This window comes from Pseudorasbora parva, chromosome 14 (assembly GCF_024679245.1).
Source record: "Pseudorasbora parva isolate DD20220531a chromosome 14, ASM2467924v1, whole genome shotgun sequence".
Classification (NCBI taxonomy): domain Eukaryota; kingdom Metazoa; phylum Chordata; class Actinopteri; order Cypriniformes; family Gobionidae; genus Pseudorasbora; species Pseudorasbora parva.
Window position 1 is genome coordinate 17,564,538 of NC_090185.1, and position 26,612 is coordinate 17,591,149.

The 26,612-nt window shown below is 38.6% G+C and overlaps 1 protein-coding gene across 2 annotated transcripts in view; it reads right to left on the minus strand.

The window, feature by feature from the left end:
* The window catches only part of adarb1a (adenosine deaminase RNA specific B1a), an 81,124-nt gene extending 54,870 nt beyond the window's left edge, over positions 1-26,254 (minus strand). The window contains exons 1-2 of one of the 2 annotated variants that reach the window (XM_067415711.1): positions 26,044-26,254; positions 10,023-10,077 (exon numbers count right to left, since the gene is read on the minus strand). Coding sequence is in view for 1 of the 2 variants with exons in the window: in XM_067415710.1 (XP_067271811.1) it covers positions 8,256-8,355 (100 nt within the window). In the remaining variant the exon portion in view is untranslated. Of the gene's footprint in view, positions 1-8,255; positions 8,411-10,022; positions 10,078-26,043 lie in introns of those variants that run through there. The other variant, XM_067415710.1, reaches the window with a different exon arrangement.
* Positions 26,255-26,612: the final 358 nt, after the last annotated feature.

Sequence of the window (26,612 nt, forward strand, 5' to 3'; positions counted from 1 at the left end):
CCAGCCCAACAGACAGGCTTTTCTTGTGCATATCTGCCAGGTTAGCCCCCTGTTCCTGGACCACTAGTGTGGACATCGCCTGACCTAGGGAGCGTGCAGTGATTTTGGACTTGCAGTGGATTTTGGACGTGCAGTGACTTCTCGATGAGAAGACCAGTCGACGAACAGGTTCCACTTCAACGCATAGAGGTGCCTCGTAGAGGGAGCTCTAGCGGAAGCAATGGAGTCTGCCACAGGCCTGTGGCAGGCCATCTAGAACCTCCGTGTCCCGTCCAGGGACCAGACATGGAGTTTCCAGAGGTCCGGACGCGGGTGCCGGAGGGTGCCCCGTCTCTGAGTCAGGAGGTTCTTCCTCAGAGGAATGGGCCAAGGAGGTGCTGTCACAAGGAGCACTAGGTCCCGGAACCATGTCAACGGGACCTGCTCCTCATTCTCCCTGACCATGCACAGTGTCTGTGCAAGAAGGCTCACTGGGGAAAACGCATGTTAGCGTAGCCAGCTGTGTGCCAGCGCCTCCGCGCTGAGGGTCCCCTCGGTCAGGCAGTAAAACCACTGGCAATGGGCTGTACCCGGGGCGGCAAACAGGTCTACCTGTGCAGTCCCGAAGCGATCTCAAATCAGCTGGACCACCTGGGAATGGAGTCTCCACTCTCCCGGAAACACTGGCTGCCGTGAGGGCTCGTCGGCCGCACGCTTGAGTCGGCCTGGAATGTGAGTGGCCCGAAGTGACCTCAGATACTTCAGACTCCATAACAGGAGGTGGCAGGCGAGTTGTGACATGCGACGGGAGCGTAGACCACCCTGTTTATGTATGCTACAACCGCCATGCCGTCCTGTCCACAGCGCTCAGGGTAAGACGAACTGCTGTCAACTCTAGGCAGTAGATGTGCCATTGCAGTTGAGGCCCGTCCGCAGACCCGCAACCGCAAGCCCATTGTACGTGGCACCCCAGCCAATGAATGAGGCATCCATGGAGACAATCGGATGCCTGGAACCCTGTTCTAGGGGCGCCCCCACCAGTAGAACCACAAGGTCCACCCATGGGCTGAAGGTTTAGCGGCATCTCAGTGTAACTAAGACACGGAGGGATCCGCTGTGCCACGCCCACCTCGGGACTCGGCCGTGTAGCCAGCGTTGAAGCAGTCTCATTTGAAGCACCCTGAGCGGCGCGCCTGCCGCTCCGGGTGCCATATGCCCCAGGAGCCTCTGAAATAGTTTCAGTGGGACCGCCGTCCTGCATTTGAATGAATTCAAGCAATTCAACACCAACTGGACGCGCTCCTCAGTGAGGTGCGCTGTCAGGGCGACCAAATCCAGCTCCATACCGGGAAAAGGAAACCTCTGCCTCGGGCAGGGTTTGCTCTTCTCCCAGTTGACCTGAAGCCCCCACTGGCTGATGTGCTCGAGCACCAAAAGCCCGAAGGGGGGGACCTCATACTAAAATGCTCGTACGGCGAACACAGAGCGTGGAAGAACCCGAGACATGCAAGTAGGGGTGTCAACAATAATCGATTCGGCGATGCATCGCGATGCGGGGCATGAACGATTCAGCATCGATGCGGCAAAGTGCCATAATCGATTATGTGCAATTCCCCTTTATTCCACAAGGTGGCAATGTCTGATACCCAATGATGAAGTGACGTTTCACTCATAGTTACCTCTGACAGAAAACGAAACAATAATTATAATCTGCAAAACTTGAAATGGGTTAGTGATTTACTTCAGAGATCAAGTACTAAACACAATCATATGTTAGTGTCACTGTCTCTTGATGATGGATGTGGTCAAGAAGCTGTCAGTGATCAAAATATTGATTTTGAAGACGTTGAAAATGAGTTTGGATAATATGCTCGAGATCGCGAATATGACGCAGATGCTGAATCTACTGGTAAACTCTGACGAGGTCATATGATGATGGTATTAAACATCTGCTCAAACTGAATCCTTCCAAGCTCCAAAAGGTAACGAAATAGGTTTAATTTTATTCTTCTGTAGCTGTTACTCTAAAATCAGGAGTTTTATATATTATCACGACAGGTAGAGGTCTATCCATGTTAAATATAGATCCGGGTTGCTAACGACCTGAATATGTAAGAATGTTTGGTGAAACAGTCATGCATTTAAGGGTTAATTGCATTTTATTTAATTTTATTTAATTACATTTTATTTTATTTAATAACTTTTATGTCAAAGATACAGGAGACACATAGCAGCCAATACAATCTGTTGTTTAATATCTGCTTGTATTGCATCATGACTGATGAAAAATTTGCTTTGTGTGCAGTAGAATTTTGATGCATCACAATGCATCGTAGAATCGAATCGAATCGAATCGTTACCTGGTGAATCGTAATCGAATCGAATCGTGAAGGCAGAGCCAATGCACACCCCTACATGCAAGTACGCGTCCTTCAGGTTGATCGCTGCAGGCCAATCTCGGGGACCGATGCGTCAGAGGACGCGTTCCTGCGTTAACATTCTGATCGGTAGCCTGAGACGGGACCGGTTCAAGAACCGCAGATCCAAGATCGGCCTTAACCCGTCGCTTTTCTTGGGTACAATGAAGTACGGGCTGAAAAAGCCGGTCTTCATATCGGCTGGAGGGACCGGCTCGGTCGCGTCCTTCGCCAGTAGGACTGCGGTCCCCGCCTGAAGCACTGGGGCGAACACCCTCAGCACAGAGGTGAAGAGAGCTCCTCTGGGCTTGGGGGGACGCCGGGCGAACTGAATCGCACAGCCGAGTCTGATGGTGCGGAAGACCCTGCGGGACGGGCTGGGGAGTGCTAGCCAGGCTCCCAGCGACTGTCCGCTGAGGGGGCGAGGAACAGAGGGGAGGCCGCGTGGGGGCGTCCCGCGCGCCCCCTGCTGGCGATTGAAGAGGCGCCTGAGGGCGACAAGGCATGGAAGCGTCGCACACCACCAGGCGCGCTCTCTAGGCACCCAGAGATTTTGGAAACTGCTCTTTTGTGTGAAGTTTTGGGGACGGATGGTATAGTCACAGGAAAGCCCCCCGGCCCTCCTCCGAGGGGAGGAAGTGGTGCTGCTGCCACTTCCTGTCGAGCAGGATCCTCCATCTCTGGGTGGCCCGTCTCAGGGTCTCTTATGACGGCTCTTGCCACCTGGCTTGGCAGCGGCCTGAGCGGGCTGGACGTCCTTCCTGCGGCCGGCTCCACGTCTATGCCCGGGTGGAGGCTGCTGCTGGGCAGCGAGAGCGGGGGCGGGCGGCCGCCCTCGGCGACGAGCAGGCGGAGGTGCTGCCGCCGGCGGTGGGGTGGAGGCTGCTTTTGGGTGGCCGAGAACTGCTGAGCAAAGCTCTCGACCGCGTCGCCGAACAACCCAGCCGATGAAATAGGGGAGTCCAGGAACCGGGACTTTATCGGTCTCCCTTCATGTCGGCCAGGTTGAGCCAGAGATGCCGCTCCTGGACCACCAAAGTGGACATCGCCTGGTCAATAGTACGGGCGGCAGATTTCATCGCCCGTAGGGCGAGGTCCGTCGCCGCCCGGAGCTCCCGGAGGAGCTTTGGGCCAGGACTACCCTCGTGCGCATCCATGAGTGCATGTGCTTGATACACCTGAAGCAACGCCATGGCATGCACGGCGGACACGGCCTGGCCACAGGACCTATAGGCCTTCGCGGTCAGACCGGAAGAGAACCTACAAGCCCCGGACGGGAGCTTCGGGTCCCCGCGCCAGGCGGAGGCGGACGTCGGACACAGTGTCATCGCGACCGCCCGCTCCAGCGGTGGGAGACCCTCATACCCCCTGGCCTGCCCGCTGTCAAGAGTAGTGAGGGGGGAGGAGCCACTAGGTCGCCCGCGGCCGCTAAACGGTGCTTTCCACGACCTAGTCAGCTCCTCATGCACCTCCGGGAAGAAAGGTACCGGGGCGGGACGCTGAGAACCAGCGCGGCCCGCCCCGAGAAACCAATCGTCCAACCTAAGGCTCGGGATGTGGTGGAGGGTTCCACTCAAGCCTGACCTTTTCGGCAGCCCGGGAAAGCATAGCCATCAACTCCGGGTTCGACTCAACCGTTGCCACTCTCCCAGAGGGAGGCAGCACAGTCGAATCTTCATCCCCAGAGGACTGAAACTCCCCCTCCGATGCAGCAAACAACATCTGTTCGTCCGCGGGTGCCCCAAAAGACACCGTCGGCCGCGCATGTGGGGGGCCGAAGGGGTCTCCCGAAAACACCACCGGTTGCCCAGCTCACCTAGATTGAGCTATGGGTAGGGGGACTCCCCCTTCCCCGAAGGAAGGCGAGTCTCGACCTCAGTGCCGCGATAGTCATGTTCCCGCAGTGAGAACACGAACTATCCACAAATGCTGCCTCAGCCCAGACACGTGATACAGCGCTTGTTAACGTCAGCGGGCGACAGGGAACGACTGCATCCAGAAACGCACGGGTGGAAAGACATCCTGAAAAGAACGGCACGTCACCCGTGTAGCTCTTTTTGTGAGGAAAATCTGCTCTTTTAGGTGTTGAAGCACCCAGGGATCGACTGCGGCAGAAACGACAGGATTTGTGTGCAGCCTGTTTTCTGCTCTCACCAGAAAAAGGAACACGCCCACCGAACCAACTGTGTTTGGTGTGTGTGTGTGTGTGTGTAAGTGCAACTTGCTCAGTTTGCTGTGAAAACAGCAGCTCTCTCAGCAGCAGTGAGATTGCGGTCGCGCTGTCTTGTGCCGTCTGGCCAACACAAAAGCAATTTCCCCCGCCACACGCTTTCTCTGTCTCTCTTGCTAGATAGCAGGCAGTCAGATGCTTCATCAACGCCGTTCGGCTCAGAAGTGAATGACAATGGTGAGTGGTGAGCACTTCCGCTTTATACCCACGCAGCGGGGCGGGGTGCGATATGCAAAGCACGCACGCCAATGTTCATTGGCCCGTTTTCTAAATCTCGAAGCTGATAGGGGCTCCCAAAAGTGATCCCCATTCGTCGGTCTAGTTCTGACGTACGTCGAACGTGACCGACTGAAAGGGAACTAAATTATTTTTTATTTCTGCATTTCTGGCCAAATTACACCCCCCAGATGATTTTGGATCACTATAGGTTGGCTTGTATGTTTGGTACAGTAGGGGCTCAACCTCAGGCGCCCCTGCCCATTGATTTCCATTGTATGGACGAAAACAGTTGAAACATTGTTCAAAATATCTTCTTTTTGTTCTACAAAAGATAGCAAGTCATACAGGTTTGAAATGCCATGAGCGCGAGTAAACAAGGTAACTTTTTACTTGTAGGTAAACTACGAGTAAACATCTAAAAAAAGTGAAAAGCCACTATTATCCTCAGTGCATGAAGGAGTGTCTAAAGGAGCAAACACAGATGCCACTGAAGTTGCGGATGAGAACAGGTGGGGTAGATAACACATTTTATCAGCAAAGCTCCAGAACAGACCACATGCCATGGAGACGGGTCTATCGCAAAGTCCATCAGAAGGGAAAAGGGGGAGAGAGGGTGAAAGTGAGAGGAGGAGACAGGTGGACTGGACACGGTCTCGGTTCCGGCTGGTCAAACCTGAGCCGCTTGAGCTAATGCTGAATTTATTCCCCCCCTCCAGTAGATTAAACTCACAGTCCGTCCCTCAGGACTTCACTCCACTACACTTGGTCTAGAGGAAATGGGTTTTTTTATTTTTTATCTCCGTGTTTGAGCATGAGAGACGATGGCACAGGGTGTAGAAACGCTTAAGTAACCATGTTTATCTAATTTGCTCTGGCCCATTTCTGTTAAAAAATTAAATATTTTCAACCAGGCATGCAAAAGGAAATAACCTCCAGGTTCAATTGTGTGTGTGTGTGTGTGTGTGTGTGTGTGTGTGTGTGTGTGTGTGTGTGTGTGTGTGTGTGTGTGTGTGTGTGTGTGTGTGTGTGTGTGTGTGTGTGTGTGTGTGTGTGTGTGTTCACCAGCTGATGCCAGAATGTTTGCAATCCTTGCTTTAGGATTATGCAGAATTATTTCAAGAAAGCAGTCGACCGATTAAAAAAGAAAGAAAGAAGGTAAACAGCATTTTCCAAAGAAATCAAGAACATCTTATTCAAAACAGTTTCAGTAAAAATAACGAGTAAAATAATAAAAAATTAAACAATATTTTAGCTTAAATTCTATATAAAAAATTACATTGTTTAAATTACTAACAATAAGACATTATTGTAATACATTAATAATAAAAACAGTAGTACACTGTTCTAAAGTTTTAGAAGTCATCCATAAATGTTTTGTGATATTTCTTAAAACAAATTTTAAAAAATTAAAGAAATTTACTTTTTTTCAACAAATCAAAACACCTAAAAAATACAATGAAACATAACCACATTTATAACATTTATATATTATAGTAAATTAATATATATATATATATATATATATATATATATATATATAGATAGATAGATAGATAGATAGATAGATAGATAGATAGATAGATAGATAGATAGGTAGATAGATAGATAGCTTCTGAGGGTCATAAATGCAATAAGAATAAACACTCGAAAATACTAAAAGAATCATTATCAGAATAATCAAATAAATCGGAGTTATTCAAATGAATCAAAACATAAAATCGCTTGTGATTCAAAAATCCCTGCTTAATATCATTTCAGCTGCTAAATGAACTGCTTAACCACCAAAGAAGTCGCTGCCATTGTAAAGGGGATTATGGGAACAAAAGCAAGATCGTATCAAAATGGAAAGTTTTTATACTAAAACAACTGCTTATTAAGTAATATCTCAGGGAGGGCGTCCGTCCATCGAAGCATCACATATCTGCGGAAGTGAGAGGGAATTAAAAGGTTATCTTTTATCTTAATTCTAACTCGACTGCTCGTCTTTCGACTCGCGGCTGCGCTGGACTGGATTGGCGGCGTAACCATGGTGAGAAGATTAGCAGCGTGAAGTGGCCGTTCTAATGAGACGGATTAAACTTCACACATGAGGAGCTGTCTGAATTGAACCTGCTATCTGCTGCCTTCAGCACCGACACGACAGTCTCAAGGAGAGAGAGAGAGAGAGAGAGAGAGAGAGAGAGAGAGAGAGAGAGAGAGAGAGAGAGAGAGAGAGAGAGAGAGAGAGAGAGAGAGAAGCACTACATGAGCTCAACCTCGTCTAAGGGCAAGACACAGGTGAAAATAACACAAGACACAGCTAAAACACACCAGGCAGACATAACGAAAGAACTAGCTTGTACAGAAAACAGCAAAGTCAGTCTGAGACTCGATATTGTAACTATTGTACTATAACAGCTATTTGAACTTCTTCAAAGACCCTTTGTCCGATACATTTCCATGGCTTTCCCATTACATTACGTTACTGGATTTTTAAGCATCATTTTATGTTCACCGAAATAAGACAATAATAAAAACAGCAGATTAAATGTTTAAGAACCAATCATAAAAATTGGCAGATTAAATGTTAAAAAACCAATCATATTGTTGTACTTTATTTTAAGGTGTCTTTTTCACACTGTAATTATAAAATTAAGTACTGAGTAATAATAATTAACTACATGTACTTACTATAGGGTTAGGGTTTGGATTGATTTAGGATTAATAATAATAATAATAAAAATAATAATAATTTTTTGTTAAATAATAAAACTAATAATAATTGTTATTATTAAGTGTTAGTTGGATATAATTATGCAAAATGTATAGTTATTACTACAGTAACTATATGAAACGTATGTAACAATGAGACTGTAAAATACAGAGTTATCAAACTTTTTATAAAATGCTAAATATCTTTACATTTTATATAAATATGATACATTCATTATATTTTAATTTCTATTAAATATAAAAAAATATAAATAATAAAGTCACTGAAATTAATATTTATATTAATTTAATATATTTTTTGATTTAATTGAATTTTATTTAAAATTTTTAGTTTTGAAAATAATAAACATTACAGTTTGTGGTACAAACAAAAATCAAGTATACTCAACTCAAAATAAATATGTTCGCTGCACAACTTAAAAACTTTTTTTTTTCATGGCCGTGAACCCTGTTTTTAACTGCATCTCGGCATCGTTAACACATCGCAAATAAAAGCGACGCAAACAATATTAATGTGCGCAAACAAAAATCTACATCACAAAATAAATATTCATTTAAAGATATTTTGTATGTAGTTAAAATAAATCAGTCAAACAAAACTAACTAAAAAAACAAGTGTCAAATGTTTACATTTAAGAATTTCGATCCAGAACGGCTCAAAGTGATTTAGCCTTTATGAGGAAAAACGAACCGTTTACCTTTGCGCTCGGATCGCTTTTTGCGTCTCCTCTTGAACCTCCTGCGAACGAGGCAGTAATACGCACCCATGCTTTGAGAGCAGCTCTGACACTGAGCCATAGCAAATCACACGATCTCTGTCTGTCTGGAGTGAGGGGTGAGACGGAGGAGGAGAGCAGGACTGAGGCTCTGAGGAGAGGGAGGGCTGACGGGACTGTTATAGGGCTGGCGGTGGGATGTACCTGCTGTGAACTCTACTAGACACTCCCTCGTGTCACTGGCATTTCAGCTTTGTTTCCTTAGTCAGAAGCTTACAGAACACCATTTACCTTCAACAGAAGTACCGGATATTTGCAGACTTTTATTATTAATAGTCACCTTTTTCATTAAATTAAGATTAAATATAAAATACATTTGTAAAAGAATTATATTTAAATAGCATTTTATTCAAATAAATAATTTAAATTAAACATTTTTTACACAATAAATAATAATAAGCTATATATATATATATATATATATATATATATATATATATATATATATATATATATATATATATATATATATATATATATGTCTATATGTCTATATATATATATATATATATATATATATATATACACATTTAATTTGAATTAATATTATTTATTATAATAATACTTGTATTTGTACCAATACTTGTATATTGGTATATATAATAAATAAATATCAAATTTATTATAAAATTTGTTTAAAAAAATGGGGTGATTATAACAAAATCTTTCAGCAATTTTCATTCTATTTAAATGTAACTTAAATACAGTTTTTACATAAAAAAATAATATAATATTAATAATAATAAATAACATTTACATTTAATTTTAAAGGTGCAGTTTGTAGTATTAATGAGGCTCTACTGAGAGAAATGCATTATAATATACACAACTATGTTTTTAGTGGTGTATAAAGACCTTACATAATAAACCGTTACATTTTTATTACCTTAGAATGTCCCATTTCCATCTCAATAAAACCGCGGGTCTCCTTACAGTGAACTCGCCATTTTGCTCCGCCGTTTCTACAGTAGCCCTAAACGGACAAACTTCTCTACAGAGCGCTGGCTACTCTTTGCTGTCTCAGACGGCATTTGTGTCCTGTGTCACCCACTGTAGCTTCTCTACGTGCTTCAAAAGGCAGGGGTGAGTGGTTGCAGTTCACAACCACACTGTTGTTAACTAATGAAACTTTATTGTAGTGTTACCGGAAAAAAAAAAGATTTTCATTAAAATCAGTTAAAATAAAGTTACAATATATTTTCAAACCATTATCAATAAATCTTCAGTAAATGTTTTACATTTAATCATTTATTTTATTTTATTTATTAAATACACGTTTTACATAAATAATAATTGATCAATTGTATTAAAAAAATCTACGAAAAATAGTATAGGGTATGGGGGGGTCTTTTGTTAAAGATCTTTGATACTAATTTGGATTAGTGTGTATAATAATAATAACCCGAAGAACACACAAAAGTGTTCTTATACTAAAAGTTGAAGATCCTTGCAATTAGTCAAAAACTTCAGACACATTTTAAGGCAGTAAGCATGTGAAAGGTGAAGTCAAAACTAAGATTTGCAATCCTCTGCCTCCCTCTGCTGGACATTCACTAAAGCACCGCCATGGTTGATAACTGACATTCAGTCACTCAGCTCACCAATAAATGCAAAGTATAGAGAGCAGGTAATCAGAGCGGCGGATTGCTATATTTTGCATATGAAGTTGAATAAACACGTGAAACCCACCTGTACGTGACGTGTACTCTCCTTTTCCGAACAAGCCTTACAAGTGTTTTGCAACCTGTAACAAAAGCACAGAGATAGGCCTATCAGCATTTTCATATTATAATCAGAAGCTAGCCATTGACTTCCATAGTATTGTTTTCCTACTAAGGAAGTCAATGGTTACCGTCAATGGTCTGGTTCCCAACATTCTTCAAAATATTTTCTTTTATGTTAAACGGAAGAAAAAAACGCACGTGTTGAGCTCTCATACGCACTCGCTAAACGCTGCCAGAAGATGGCGCTGTAACTCCAGTGTAAACAAAGGGTGAATTCCCGCATACTCAAACATATTGATGAAGACTTTACAAGAAGGAAACAGACACAAATAAAAAGATACACCCCAAGAAAGCTAAATATCATCACAAACATTTTGTCGCTGTTTGCAAAAATACTGAATGAATCATGTGGCTAAATCTGCCAAATGTGTCAACACCAACAAAATGTGTTCCTTTGCGTCGCGTTGTGAAAGCTCTGCCTATCGCGCGGTGAACTCTCCAAATGTAGCGTCAAGCAGCACTTTCGCTAGGCTACACTTTTGGACAAATTTGTGACCCTGGAGTGTACCACAAAACTAGTCATAAGTCTCATTTAAAAGAAATAAAAATGGAGATTTACATCCGAAAGCTGAATAAATATTTTTTTCTTTGGTGTATGGTTTGCTAGGATAGGACATTATTTGGCCGAGATGGATGCAAAAAAAAAAAATCTAAATATTGGTAAAATCGCCTTTAAAGTTGTCCAAACGAAGACCTAGCAATGCTATTAATACGTTTATATATATATACACACGTTAGAAAATGTACAAAATATCTTCAAGGAACATCTTTACTCAATATCCTAATGATTTATGGCATTAAAGAAAAATCTATTTTTAATCCATACAATGTATTGTTGGCTATTGCCACAAATATACCCGTGTGACGTTTTGTGGTCCAGGGTCACATTTGTCACACTTAATGTCACACCTAAAGTTCATAAACTTACATTTATTGCTGATTTACCTTCAAAAACGCATTTATTTGTCATGTTCTTTTAAATATGATGTATTAGTATCAAATGTGTAGATGAAGAATTTTAGGCCTAATTTGTAACTAATTTTGGGTTAGATCAGAGGAGAATAAAACGTCAAAAGACCTTCAGTTATGATTAGCTGTCATAATCATGAACTCGTGTTTGACACTGCAGATTCGCTTTGTAAAGGATTCGGGGTGACCTTGTGTAAGGCCTAAAATAAGAGAGCCAGTTTAACATGCAGCATCATGTATATATGTGCATTTTGTGATGTGCTTCACTGTCCTGAATGGGAACAGGAAGTCCTAGAACCGTCTCATTCATTCAGACTACAGGATCTGTACATGGACCAGCTTAAGCAACACTGATGTAAACAAGACAAATGAATTACTAAAACCAATAATACAAAAGCTGTCTCTTACAACTTTAGCAATACAAATAAAAAAATATAATTGCTAACAGCTGACTGACTTTTATTGAAAAGATCTGATTGACCAACACAGGAAGTGCTACCAAACAGCTTTTGTATATTCTTAAAGAAAGAGTTTCTCACTGACTTCTGAGCCGTGGTAAAAACTCGCACACAGTAAAACACCACCTGCTGCGATAAGAGCCCACATATGTGTACCAAAAAAAAAAAACCACTAAAAAACAAAACACATGCGCTAGATCAAGTCCTGACAGATCATTTTCTGAAACTATGCATACAGGAAACCAATGTTTTCCTTATTGTACTGAATTTCATTATTATTTTGAAACATAGTTCTCATGTGCATTACAAACAAGATAAAAATATAAAAAGCTAAATAAAGGGATTTTTACCACAAATAATAAATAGATGCCAGTCTCTTATCGAACAACAATATAATAAAATCTTATAAATACAAATCTAACAAAAAATGAAAATACAATATTTTAATTTAAAATAATATAATCATAATCATTATTAAAAAAATACAAATTCATTTTTGTTAAATAAATAATAATAATTTAGATCATAGCCTATAAAAAAAATGATAAAATATAAACAAATCAATTTAAATAAAAAATAAAATAAAAAATAAGCAAATTAAATAAAGAAAAAATAAATAGCTGCAAGTTGCAATCGAAGGAAGATATATGTGACCCTGGGCCATAAAACCAGTCATACAGTTTAATTTGTTTAAACTGAGATTTATACATCATCTGGAAGCTGAATAAATAAACTTTCACTTGATGTACGGTTTGTCAGGGTAGGACAATATTTGGCCGGGATACAACTAGGCTATTAGACAATCAGGAAAAAAAAATTCTAAATATTGAGAAAATCGTCTTTAAAGTTGTTCAAATCAAGTCCTTAGCAATGCATATTACTATAATAATATTTTTTTATATATAATTACAGTAGAACGTTTAAAAAATATCTTCATGAAACATGATCTTAATATCCTAATGATTTTTGTCATAAAAGAAAATTTTATAATTTTGACCCATAAAATGTATTAGCTATCGCCACAAATATAACCGTGTGACTTATGACTGGTTTTGTTGTTCTGGGTTACATATAGAAAATTATTTGATGAATCAAACTACTTTTGATTCTTGAGCTACAAATACACAAGGTTGGATATTTGTGAAATTTCTCACAGACATTACCATTTTAGAGGAAAAAATAGTGACTGAATATTACAAACATTAAAATTAAACCACCATGAAAGAAACTCTCACTCACTCACTCACTCACTCACTCACTCACTCACTCACACACACACACACACACAAACACACACACACACACACACACACACACACACACACACACACACACACACACAACCATTTTAGAGGAAAAAATAGTGACTGAATATTACAAACATTAAAATTAAACCACCATGAAAGAAACTCACTCACTCACTCACTCACTCACTCACTCACTCACACACACACACACACACAAACACACACACACACACACACACACACACACAACCATTTTAGAGGAAAAAATAGTGACTGAATATTACAAACATTAAAATTAAACCACCATGAAAGAAACTCACTCACTCACTCACTCACTCACTCACTCACTCACTCACTCACACACACACACACACACACACACACACACACACACACACACACACACACACACACACACACACAGTTGAAATATTAGAGTATCACAGCAGACCCTTAGTATTCATTCCTAAAATAATTGTCCCTTCGTTAACTCATTTAACATTTAAGACCAGACCTTCAGTTCCATATGAATCATTTAGACCCAGTTAGTAGGCTATACATTTTGCTTATTAAAGGACAACTCCGGTGAATTTTTAAGTTTATCTTGATCGTTATATCTTTGTGAGTACAGTCTATACACAAAAAACCCGAACCAGATTGGTGCTTGCAACACGGAGTTATTACAGTTAATGCCCAGAGCCCCCCCCTCAGCTAAAACGACAGCTTTGGGGGCATGCACGTAACGGTGTCTTTGTGCCTCTTAACAGACACAAAATGCAATTAAAATGTCCGTCCAACTTGAACAGGGCCCTTACATGACAACGAGATGCGTTTAGCCACTTAGCCATTGTTTAAATTCACCTGTTTTAGGCGGCTAGCTGTGTCTCGCGCTGAAGTCCCGTGGGAACTCAGCGGTAGACGGAAAAAAAGGAGGAAATGCTTCTTGTCCAGTTGGGGAAGAGCGTCGTGTGTAAAGCAAGATTTTAAATTACTGCACATCTTTCCTCAAGCCGTGTGTGACCAAATGGAAGGATAAATAAAGTGTACATTACACTTGTCCACAGTGGTTGCACCCGTCTTTAACCACAGAATGGCGTTTTTCTTCAACTGGCCCGGCTGTGTTGTGTCTTTATAAGTTAGTCAAGTGTTCGCTGCAAATTCATACAATTCAGAAAGGCACAAACGCGAACAATTTCTCGCTCTAGGGATGTCCGGACATGAACGAATCGTTCAATTGAACCGGTTCTTTTTAGTGAACGGGGCGAACCAGTTCACCAAATCGGACTGAATCGTTCTAAACAGTTCGCGTCTCAAATCAGCGCTGATCACACACATTATTTTAGTTACTCACTTTCTGACATGAGTGACAGTCCCTCTGAATATAAATAAACGAATGTCTTGAATTATATTTTGTAACTCCAACTGTTCACTGAACTGAGTCATGTTTTGCTGAGAGATCTGATGAACTCACGAGCCGCTGATACTGAGCATAAGCGAGTAACTGAACGAGCAGCGGTCCTCTCCTCAGGATCAGCAGTACAGAATCGACGAAAACTGTTTCTCTCGAACACGTTCAATACTGAGAACCGTCGAGCCGATGAGCAGAGCCTTTTCATACACACGATGCTTGTCCCCACTGGACTGTTTTTTCATCTACTGCAGGACTTCAGCGCGAGACACAGCTAGCCGCCTAAAACAGGTGAATTTAAACAATGGCTAAGTGGCTAAACGCATCTTGTTGTCATGTAAGGGCCCTGTTCATGTTGGACAGACATTTTAATTACATTTTGTGTCTGTTAAGAGGCACAAAGACACCGTTACGTGCATGCCCCCAAAGCTGCCGTTTTAGCTGAGGGGGGGCTCTGGGCAATAACTGTAATACCTCCGTGTTGCAAGCACCAATCCGGTTCATTTTTTTTTTCTGTACTCACAAAGATATAACGATCAAAATAAACTTAAAAATTCACCGGAGTTGTCCTTTAACCCCTGCAAATACCTAGAGAATTGGCTCTGTATGGCAAATGCTAGCAACTCCCAATTCTTTGGAAAATACCAATTCGTTTACAACAAGAAAACAAAACACTCAAATGAGTTTTCTGTTGCAAGCCCTCAGGAGGAAGCGTTCCAAGCAAAAAAACATTTACGATGCTGCATGGAAAAAATGCAAATAGTTTTTTTAACAACTCCCCGTCTAATCTCCTCCGGTTGTGTACGGCCGCCTTTTGCTTAACAATTAACATTCATGATTAAAGATGAAAATACACGCAGCGCGGAATCCAGCAGTTCACCTCTGCGGTCACAATTTAACTGTGTAAAATGTTTAACTGCCCCATTTATGAGACAAATACAAGCTGCTAAAAACAATCTATAATTAGACAAAGGCTTGTTTAACATCAAGAGGCACGTCAAATGAAATCAGAGGGCAGATTGTGAAAACAAATTGATAGCAGTTGAATGTGCAATTCGGTGTATGATCTGTTAAATTAATATGGATATAATTCATAAAGTAGCTTTCCATGTTCAGAAGAGAAAAATACTTGCGTCAGTCTCTAAGAAGGAGGGAGACCAAAAAATCTTATGATGCACCTGAAAATTTCTGTGAATAACTTGCTTAAATTCATCCGATCAGGGTCAGGTGACCCCAAAAATATAAATTCTTAATTAAACAGGGCTTCCTTAAGACCAATTATTCAACTATGCAGGCAAAATCGTTGCTTAAAAAAAACAGAGAAAACTAGCTTGAAAATCAATGACAAAAATGGTTTGACCTGCTCTGAGGATATCAAATTAAAATGTTCCAGTTGAATAAGTTCACAGAGTCCCCACTCCTATAATGGGCTCGTATCTGCAAGGGTATGAACTAATGTTTCACTGTGTCAGCCCGCCGCAAACGAGTCTTATTCATCAGAGGATAATTGGCAGAGAAATGCACAATATATTAATATCAAGGTATTAACGATATTTAAAGTGTTTTTCAAAAAAAAAACTTTTTGTTGAAACTCTCTTCACATCCTGATACTATTCAATTATAGAAGTGGTCTAAATATTTTAAAAAATTTACATATATATTTTGTGGATGTATCAGTCTCAGGACCAACATTTTGTTCATCCAATCATAGCATTCGGTCCACTCAACCTATGTATTTGCATACCTCATCAGTGTGATCCATGAGCCTGTGCTGTAGACAGACAGTCACAGAGCGTCAAAAACGAGCTAAAATTACATGACATTTTAATGACATGATCATGGCGCTTTGCGTGGCTTTGGAGACGCTCTAAAGGGAGGGTGGGATCTTATGCTTTCAAAGATAGGTTGCTTTTTCTAGCCTCTCCGAAATTGCCTACCCTACCTTTAATACCTAATGGCACCAAGTTAATATATCAGTGTATGTCAAAAATTATATACACACACACACACACACACACACACACACACACACACACACACACACACACACACAAATAAATAAATATGTTGATCACACACACACTCACACACACACACACACACACACACACACACACACACACACACACACTATTTAGAGATGTCATATTTAATTTTTGCTTTAGGCTAAAAACGTACTTTTGCTCAACCAGTGTATCACAAAAACAGCCGTGTTGTCTTACTATGGTGCTAACAAACCTCAATAATCAAGGTGTAGGCAGTAGTTGAAATAAGCTATATTTGGCTAATTTGTTAAGCAAAATGAACTATTCTTGATTATACTATTAGCTATTAGGTCCGGTCAAAGGATTTATTCATTAAAGTAATGAAAATCTGATTGGAATCTCTTAGTTAAATCTGACACTTACCTAAAGCTAAAAGATATTTTGTGCCTCTAACAAGTGATTTCGACCTTTTTTTTCCTTTCTTGTTTTTTAACTGAATGGTAGGCCCAAGCAGAAAACACTTGAGGTTTCCCACAGACTTGTCCATCTGAAAAACCATGGGAAAAAAACCTTTTAAACAGGAAATGACTGAATATTTACGTACATATTTACATAGCATATTAGCACGAGATTCATATTACCTGAGGTCATTTTTCTGTACCTTTTTACCAAAGGTATAAGCCGCCGTAATCTTTACTGACATTGTCCGTAATAATGACTGAGATGGAACATTCAGATGGGACTAAAATCACTGAGAAGAAGCTCTGGTAAAAATTACTTTACCCCAGTTCCATGTTACACTAATCCTGTCCGAGTAGGCTTATATTAGCTATATAACTTCCACAAGCAAAATTTTCTTAATTGCAATAAGCTATTTGACAACATTATCTATTCCTAGCTAGCATTAACTTGTTCAGTAAGATTCTCTTCAAACTGTTTCTTCATATTCTTGGCTATGTTAGCTATACTCTGCAAACTTTAACTTCCACAAAAAAACTGTTCTTCTCTTCAAACTGTTGCTTCACTATGACAGTAGTTGAAATTAGCTATTCTCGGCTATGTTAGCTATACTTTGCAAGCTTTACAACAAACTCTTTGCAAGCTTCTACAACAAACTCTAACAACAAATTAGCTAGCTTGGCTAACTTCAACTTTGCCGAGAAAGATACTCTCAAATAAGTTGCTTTACTATGGCAGAAGTTTGAATGAGCTATTCTTGGCTATATTAGCTATACTTTGCTAACATTAACTTCCACAGCAAAACTTTCTTCAAATGTTACTATATTTAGGGTGACCAAACGTCCTGTTTTCAAGTCCTGTCCTGGCTGTTTTTTATAAAGTGATAAATATGTCCTGGTTTTAATGGATTGTAATAATTAAGGCATCTTTGAGTAAACTTCCGAGTATCATTTGAGTATTTCATTGCCGGGCCGAGTGTCCTGGTTTTCAGTAATCAAAATATGGTCACCATACTTGAAATTAGCTATACTTGGCTAACTACAATTTTGCCAAGAAAGATATTCTCAAACCTGTTGCTTTACTACAGCACTAGTTGAAAACTTCCACAGTACAATTATCTTTAAACTCTCTCAGGTCAAGTATTGCCATTTGAAGGCGGTTTACGCTCACTAGCATCCCTTGCAGCAACAGAGAGAATTCATACTTGCGTTCAGACACAATGAATAGAAGTTGTGCAGCCCAACTAAGTTCATAGAACTAGACCTAGAAAGACAAATTTTTAATTTCCTATCCTTCTCTTAAGTCCCACATTGTAAATCAAACTAGACAGTCAAATCTTCTGTAATCCGTCTTTACTCAGCCCTGCTCCAAAACCTCATTCATTTACAGGCAATAACACTGCACAGATGGGACCGCCTGAAAGAAGATCATTAAAGCGATGGATTAAATCTTTTTCCCTCTTGTAATGCACTCAAAAAAGATCAATACTTCAATGGAAACAGCTTTTATGCTTGAACAATGAAACCACAACTAATATTTGATGCAATTCAACTCACAGATTAGAGAAAATGATTTAAAAGATTATTTGTACAACTTGCAGTTGCACTGCAATAATAACCAAGGAAAGCTGTCCATTAGCATTAGCATTCTCAATCTTAGCGACCCCTAACGAAAATTAACCATGGCTTAACTATGATGTTTGTAGTTTTACAACAGTAACTTTTGTCCAACTGTATGTAGCTGTAAAACCATAAAAATATCCAGTTTTACAAAACCTTTTGCAGTAAAACAGTAAAAAAAAATCATGTGTTTTTACTACAGTAACCATGGTTTAGCAGTACTACAAAAATAACCATGGTTTTACTACAGCATGTGCAGTAAAACTATAGTCACTAAAATTGAACCAAGATATTACTACAGTAGCTATGAATTAACCAAGATTTTAACAGTTTTACTATAGTGTGTACCACCGACTCATACAGAGGGATATCTTGTTTTTTTGAGAGAAAGCTCAGCAATAGGATTTTGCAGTCACTCAACTTGAAATCCACCACGTAAAGTTCAACATATTTGGTCCAAGAAACCTTGACTAACATTATAAGTGTACTTGAGGGAAAATATAACCTACAATAGTGTAAAATACTGACCCTTTACTGAAAAGGTTCAGTGAGGCCTTTCACGCAACCCATGAGCCAAAAATGATGAATCATGCTTCGTGACCTAATGATTCAGCTAGAGACGCTTTATATGTCTTTGCTAACAGCTGGCTCGTGACTGCAAAAAAAGAGGTAAACTACAAATGCATCTCATCATGAAGAGAAGAGCCACTTCACCACAAAGACTCCACTAAACGCCCACCTGCTGCAACACTGATTTATGTTGATATTGTTCAGATATTGATATTGTTAAGTATGCTTTAGCGGATAGGTCGGCCTCAATGGCAGTGATATAACTGGCAGAAGAGATTTCCACTTCAATGGATAGTAATAAATAAACTGTGGGTTAAAAAAAGCTTTTGACACGAAACTTGAAAGATATGGAATAAGAGGAAAAACCTGGAAAAAATTGTTTGCTGATGACAAATTTATATTGTTCAGGGAACAACTTGTGAATACTTTGAAAATTGAACTGGTGGTCTTTAAAAATGGTTTCATGATGATAGACTTTCACTGAATTTAAGTAAAACAAAGTTCATAATATTAATCTTTATGATGTATATCTGTCAAGGGGGTAAACCAAAAGAATATTTTTTACAAGTAATTAAAACTCTGTCATTCATTTTGTAATTTTAAGAAAATGTTTAAAAACAAGGTGATGCATAATTATATAACTCAATATGAATAATTGGTATATCTAACACTTAAACTATTGTGTTAATCACAAAGGTACACATTACAGATATCATGTACATTTTGGAAAATGTCTTATATATCTTTATATTGTTTATATTAATATCTTGTATTAATCAAATTCAGTGAAAAAAGTGAAGCTTAATACTAGATAAATATGTATAAAGAGTAGCCTATCAGTCTAACCTTTTTTCAGTTATTATGTCTATTTTTGCTTTATTTATTATGAAAAAATTGTCTGTAAGGAACAAAATAAATAATAATGAATAATGAAAAATCACCTGCTTTTGGATTTAATTAGCTTCAGTTTAATAACCAAATGGTCCTAACATGGCCTTTATTAATCAATAAGTCATGGCAACAATTTTTTTTAAACAAATGTACATTTCCTATTTTTATATGGAACATTGCTGTATATTTATTATAAAAATATATCAGATATATCAATAGCAGACAACAATCCAACGACCCAATTAATTCCCAATAGACAAAATCAAATCCCGCCGTCAATTTATTCTTGTTTGAGAATCCATTTCACTTGAATATACGTCCCAATAGGGAAGAAGAGAGACTATCGCAACTTCTGTTTCATGCCGACTTTACCCTGGATGAAATAACTATTCACTTTTGAGATGCGCAATTAAGTGAAGGTATCGTAGCACATAGGGCTGGGCGATATGGCCAAAATTTCATATCCCGATATAGCTCATTTGATATCCCGATAACGATATACATAACGATATAGCAACCTTTCTATTAATTCAGTTTATGAATAGTCTATACAAAATTGCAATGTGGAAATGCAGTTTGAAATGATATACAAAACAAATAAAGGTAGTATGGACTACATTTTTATTTTATTTAGAACCTTTTTTTAAAGCAAGACTGTTAGTAAAGTTAACACCTGCCTAGGGATGTTTACCGATGAACGTTTGACCGATGGCTGACCTTATCAACGTTAACCGATCAAAGTTGTCGGTTAAAATAAATAAAAAAATTATCTCTAAATTAGGCTATTATAGACAGTGGACTAAACGCTAGTTGGCCGTCTCATTCCAAAATCTTTTTGTGTGATTGAACATATCCCTCGCACTCAATTTTTCATAACTCGCCTGTTTGTACTTAATAAACCAATAAAAACATTTGGCGCGAGGTCACAGCGTTTGGGTTTGCGCGCTCACAAGGTTTGCAAAAAGTAAACACTCGAGGTTAGAGCCGGGGCAGACGACAGTATGAAGCGTGCATTTCGCTTAAGATGGGCTTACATTTGGAAATATATTACATCTTCATTTCAGTGGTAACACATAAGGTGTTGATCGTCTTTCTTTATTATTGTTAGCACTACCTCAAACTAAAGCGGCGTCTCTTCGGAGCTGTCATTTTCTTAAATGAGCCGCGGCAATGTTTCAAATGAGCTTCTAAGCCTGGACAAACGCCTTTATTTTCAACGCGATCACCTTGTACCCAAACCATTTCGAAACTAAGGAGCCATTTGTCCTCTGATTACAAACAAGCTCCTCTGCGGCGCGTTTGCGGGACTCGTGTTTCGCGCTGTGGGGGATTTTAAAAAAGTGACGTGAGTGGAAGGGAGGCTGCAGCGCGTGTGAGTGAGAGATAGTGATGTGTCGTTCATGAACGATTCGTTCATTTTGAACGAATCTTTATTATGACTCGGGACTACCGAGTTGTCTCAGATAGTGATTCGTTCATTTTGTGTTGACCGCGCATGCGCATTACGCAACATATGGCCTCTGAATCAGCTCTGAATCTCCGAATGATTAGTTCTTTTGAGTCTCGGGTTTGAGTCTTTCGTTCTTCCTGTTAGTCCCATAGAGTCTATGCTGTCAGTAACGGAAACAGAAAAGATTAGTTCTTTTGATCGAGTCTCGGGTTTGAGTCTTTCGTTCTTCCTGTTAGTCCCATAGAGTCTATGCTGTCAGTAACGGAAACAGAAAAGATTAGTTATTTTGATCGAGTCTCGGGTTTGAGTCTTTCGTTCTTCCTGTTAGTCCCATAGAGTCTATGCTGTCAGTAACGGAAACAGAAAAGATTAGTTCTTTTGAGTCTCGAGTTTGAGTCTTTCGTTCTTGCTGTCAGTCACATGCTGTGTGTGTGTGTGTGTGTGTGTGTGTGTGTGTATGTATATATATATATATATATATATATATATATATATATATATATATATATATATATATATATATATATATATACACACACACACACACACACACACACACAGTTGATTCAAAATTAGTCTAATTGAATTTGTGATGTTAGACTTGGATAGTCAATATATTTCCCATATTTGTATATGTCTGATATTAACTGAGAATAATATAAAAAATAAAATAAATAACTACGTGCTTTTTACAAAAAAGGTTGTGAACTTGTGTTCTATACACGGTGACAAGTCACGTGACAAAAGAACGAACGACTCAAACCCGAGACTCGATCAAAAGAACTAATCTTTTCTGTTTCCGTTATTGAAAGCATAGACTCTATGGGACTAACAGGAAGAACGAAAGACTCAAACCCGAAAGACTCATAAGAACTAATCATTTTTGTTTCCGGACCTGTGTCACGCACGGTCCGGGCGGCCCAGCCCCCAGATCTGATCAGAGTCAGACACAGACGAGTCGACAGCTAACGTCTCGAGGAGCTCGAAGACACGAGAGGCGGAGAACAAACGTGATAAATATGAAGTTGCAAGAGAAAGAATGTTTTGGATCAGGAGGTGAGGTGAACTAACAGAGAAACTGCAATAGCCTGCCCTGACCCAACAACTAATCAATTAATTAAACATTTCAGTTTCTTATAATTTGGCTTTGGTTGCTGTACCCTATAGTTTATTTGTATGTAGTTTTAAAATGTAATCATTTTCATAAGTACTAGATGTGTTGGGCTATTTAACATGTCATTTTGGTGAAATGAACGAAATGACTCGAAATGACTCGAAAAAAGATTCGTTCATTTTGCTGAACGAGACTCAAAGATCCGAGTCAGTAAAATGATCCGAACTTCCCACTACTAGTGAGAGAGCGAGAGAGAGACAGAGGGAGCGCGTTTATGTATTGCATGGGCATGCCGTGGCGTGAGGTGCATCTTGACGTAAAATTCTGCCATAAACGCCTTATCGTGGCGTAAGCGATAGAGCCTTATATAAAACGATAGACATTTTCTATCGTCCAGACGATATCTTCGTCATATCGCCCAGCCCTAGTAGCACAGTTTTAAATATTACAGTTTTGTATATTACATACAGTTTCATACAATTTTAAATGGAAAAGAACGCTGTATATAGCTACTGCGCAGTATGCAGTACACCATTTTTGAAGCCACGGAGATTCATTCATCACACTGGAAATGGAAGGTTAAGTCGGACACATTGGATTCTGGGATATATTAAAATTTATATATATACTAAAAAAAATTAAAAATAGATTCCAAAAAATAAATAAAAATGCCTTGGCTATGTAAATATGAGGTCAGTATTGCCAACTATTTTCAATGGAGTAGTTAAAGCCTGCCCAAAAGGCCGCTAAATATCGCTAGATGACGGCATGTGCCAACTGTCGTCAGTTTACATCTGTTTTGAAATTTTAATATATAGCCAAATGTCCAATAAAGCTGTTGTCATTTACATATTTTCTGTCAGATGATGGAACAAGTATAATAATAACCAGTGACTGACTACATGGTAACAGCAATCCAAAAAGTGGCTAGATTTGTCGCTACGCTAGTCACTCTTCTGGAAGAAAAAGTCACTACAGGGGTCTGCAAATTCCCTAGCACTTATGAGGTAAAAACAACCACAGAGGCTTCAACAATACGCACAGATAAGATATTTAAGATATTTTACCATAAGGCATCAGCAAAAACATCAAAAACTAATTGATAAACCAGGAAAAGCAAACCAACAAAAGTGATAGTTGTGTGTACATCCCTTAGTTTCCCAGATCTCACTGAGCAACTGTGCAGAAAAGACTAATGCATCCCTAAACTATCAAAGTCACTGATGAGGAAAAGATAAACTATTGAACAGTATAGTTTGTTAAATATGTAAAAAAAATATATTTACCAGGGCCTTATTAAATAATAAATCATTTTAAATAATGTTTTAATATTACTATTTATTTCCATTAATATATTTATGATCTATGAATATATTATATTATATTATATTATATTATATTATATTATATTATATTATTAAAAAAGCGTGTTTTTTTTCCGAAAGGGTATGCGCACCTGATCTACTGAGCCTGTATTTTGTTTCAAACAAGCTGATATTAATGCAACATAAGTGCAATTAGTGATATATTAAAGAAATGTAGTAGTCCCCATGCTGATTCTAAACTGTTAGATGTAAAACAGGTCGCCGCAATTCAGCAATTTGGTATCATCTAACCAAATCCTTCAAAACCAAACCACGAACGTGAAATGATGAAGATCCTAAACCAGTAAAAAGCTTAAACCTAGTCTTTTGATTGTGTGTTTTGTTTTTCCTTTCATTTAATCAGACCAGGCTGCAGTTCCCATTCTTTGCGCACATCATTTCTCTCCTTGCAGAATTCATACTCGCCCGGGCAAGAGTTTTAGATTGTTTTTCTTTAAACAAACTATGATTGGAATCCAAACAAAAAGAGCCAAGCAGCTTCAGTATAGAACAGTGACAGAGACTCAGCTAAATGACTTTGTATTAATGGTTCACACGGTGTCATTTCATTAATGTGAACATCTCTGACCTTTTATGACAATATGTAGTGCTTTAAATACATTTTTGGAATCTGAATAAGTAATCCAGATTACATGTAATCAGAACTGATTACATGTAATCTGGATTACTTAATCAGATTCCAAAAATGAAGTATTATATTACATTTGAATTGATTGCATGTTAATCTCACATAGGCTGCAAATTATTCATTGAGTCTACTTCTTTGATATCTTTTACATTTTCCTTTCTATAAAAGTCTACTGCTTATACACGTTCAGAAGGTCTTCCAAGTTTGTGGATTTGACCACAGCCAAGACACACAAAGCATATGATCACTGGATTAACAGAAATCATTTCATTTTTCAGTAGTGTTTTATCAGCATTACAACAATCAGCTCCTGACGAAAACATTAATTATTATTTGAACTATCACTCAAGGCATTTAACCATGTATTACAGTCTTCGGAAGGCCTTTGTCTTTCAAACATGTTCAAATATAGTTCATGTTTACATGCAATGCAGAGATTCTCCAACTTTTTTGTCGGCTATATTTACTTGAAGTAAGCCCTTGGATTTTAAGTTAATAATTTGGGTCAATAATAACATTACGTCCGTAATAATAATAGTAATAATAACAGTAATAATACAATTAAGTTCACGGTTCTCTGATGTCAGTTAATATCACAAACATTTATTTCAGTATTTGTTTTTTTCAATAAACTCACAACCCCCTCTGAAAAACCCTGACATAACATTTCATTTTCAATGTTTTATAAGCATCACAACAACGCATTAATGTGAAGAACACATGAATTATTATTTGAATGACTCTGTAAGTCAGCATTACTGTCTTTGGAAGGTTTTTGTCTTTCAAACACATTAAAAAGTACAAATTCATGTTGATTTTATATTTACATGCAATGGAGGGATTCCCCAACTTTTTTGTCAGTTGAACCCTTAGATTTTAAGTTAATAAGTTAGGTCACAAATAAAATTAAGTCCACAACAATAATCAATAATACAATTAAGTTCACGGTTCTCTGATGTCACATGACTTAAGTATTCATTTGTATTTAAAATTTGTATTTGAATAATTTAGTATTCATTTGTATTTAATGAATTAATCATTTAAAAGTTTTTATTTTATTTTATTTTATATTTTTATGACTTAATTCCTTTTCAGTAAACTCAGGGAAACCCTGACATGTAATATTTTATGCACTTAATGTTGTTGATAACAAAGGAATATATCTTCTTTCTTTTTGAAAATTCATATCAATATGGAAGATTATTCTATTAAGATCAACGTGATAAACAAGTCAGGTCAAAAGTAATCTAAAAGTAATCAAAAAGTAGTCACAATACATTACCTAAAATAAGTAAAAACAATTTGTAAGTACCCAGCACTATATATATATATATATATATATATATATATATATATATATATATATATATATATATATATATATATATATATATATATATATATATATTTGCATGACAAAAGCAGTGGGACAGATGCTCTATTCACTAAAGCGTCAAAAACTCATCAATCAGTCAATGCATTTGTTTGCAAGGCAGTTTGTCTGGTTAGAAGAACAAAATAATAATACAAAACCAAATAAACCACATCAGTATCCAAGTCAAATTTGAAGCCTATGGATGCTGAACTGTAAAGGCTATCACGGACCATTCACTGCATTCATCTCTTTATTTGATATAGGCTATATATTTGAACACTGGTAAAACACAAGATAATAAAAAATGAAATGAATGAATGTAGGCCTGTTTTTTGTGCATGAATAGCCTAAATGTAAATTTTACTCACAGTACGATGTATGGTTGATATCCTAGAGATGAATCCTGATGGACAAAAAGCCTCAAATGAACAACGCGAAATAAAATGAATAAAAGATAAATGCTTAATGGAATATGTTACAAAGCAAGCGTGCGGCTCTTGTCGACATCCGTTGAATTAAAACACGCGGAGAGCATCACCGCATTTCACACCGCGAGTCATTTAATTATGCGTGTTTGCATCTGTGATACGAATAGAGCGATGATACGGAGTACTAACCGCTGCTGACACCTGATTGGACAAAGAGTGGGCGGGCTCTTTACTCACTGCCGTTTGATTAGTGGATCAGAGCTTGACGGGCCAAATTCTCGCGCTGATTGGTCAGAGAGCAAGTCGTGTGGGTTAATTTATACGGAGAAACTGTAAAACTCATAGATTATAAATGTAGCCTACAAGGTGTTTTACTTTTACCTAAAGATGGGTCCGTGAACTATCATAGTTAAACACAGCACAGACAGAGATGAATGGATGATAGATAGATAGATAGATTGATAGATAGATAGATAGATAGATAGATAGATAGATAGATAGATAGATAG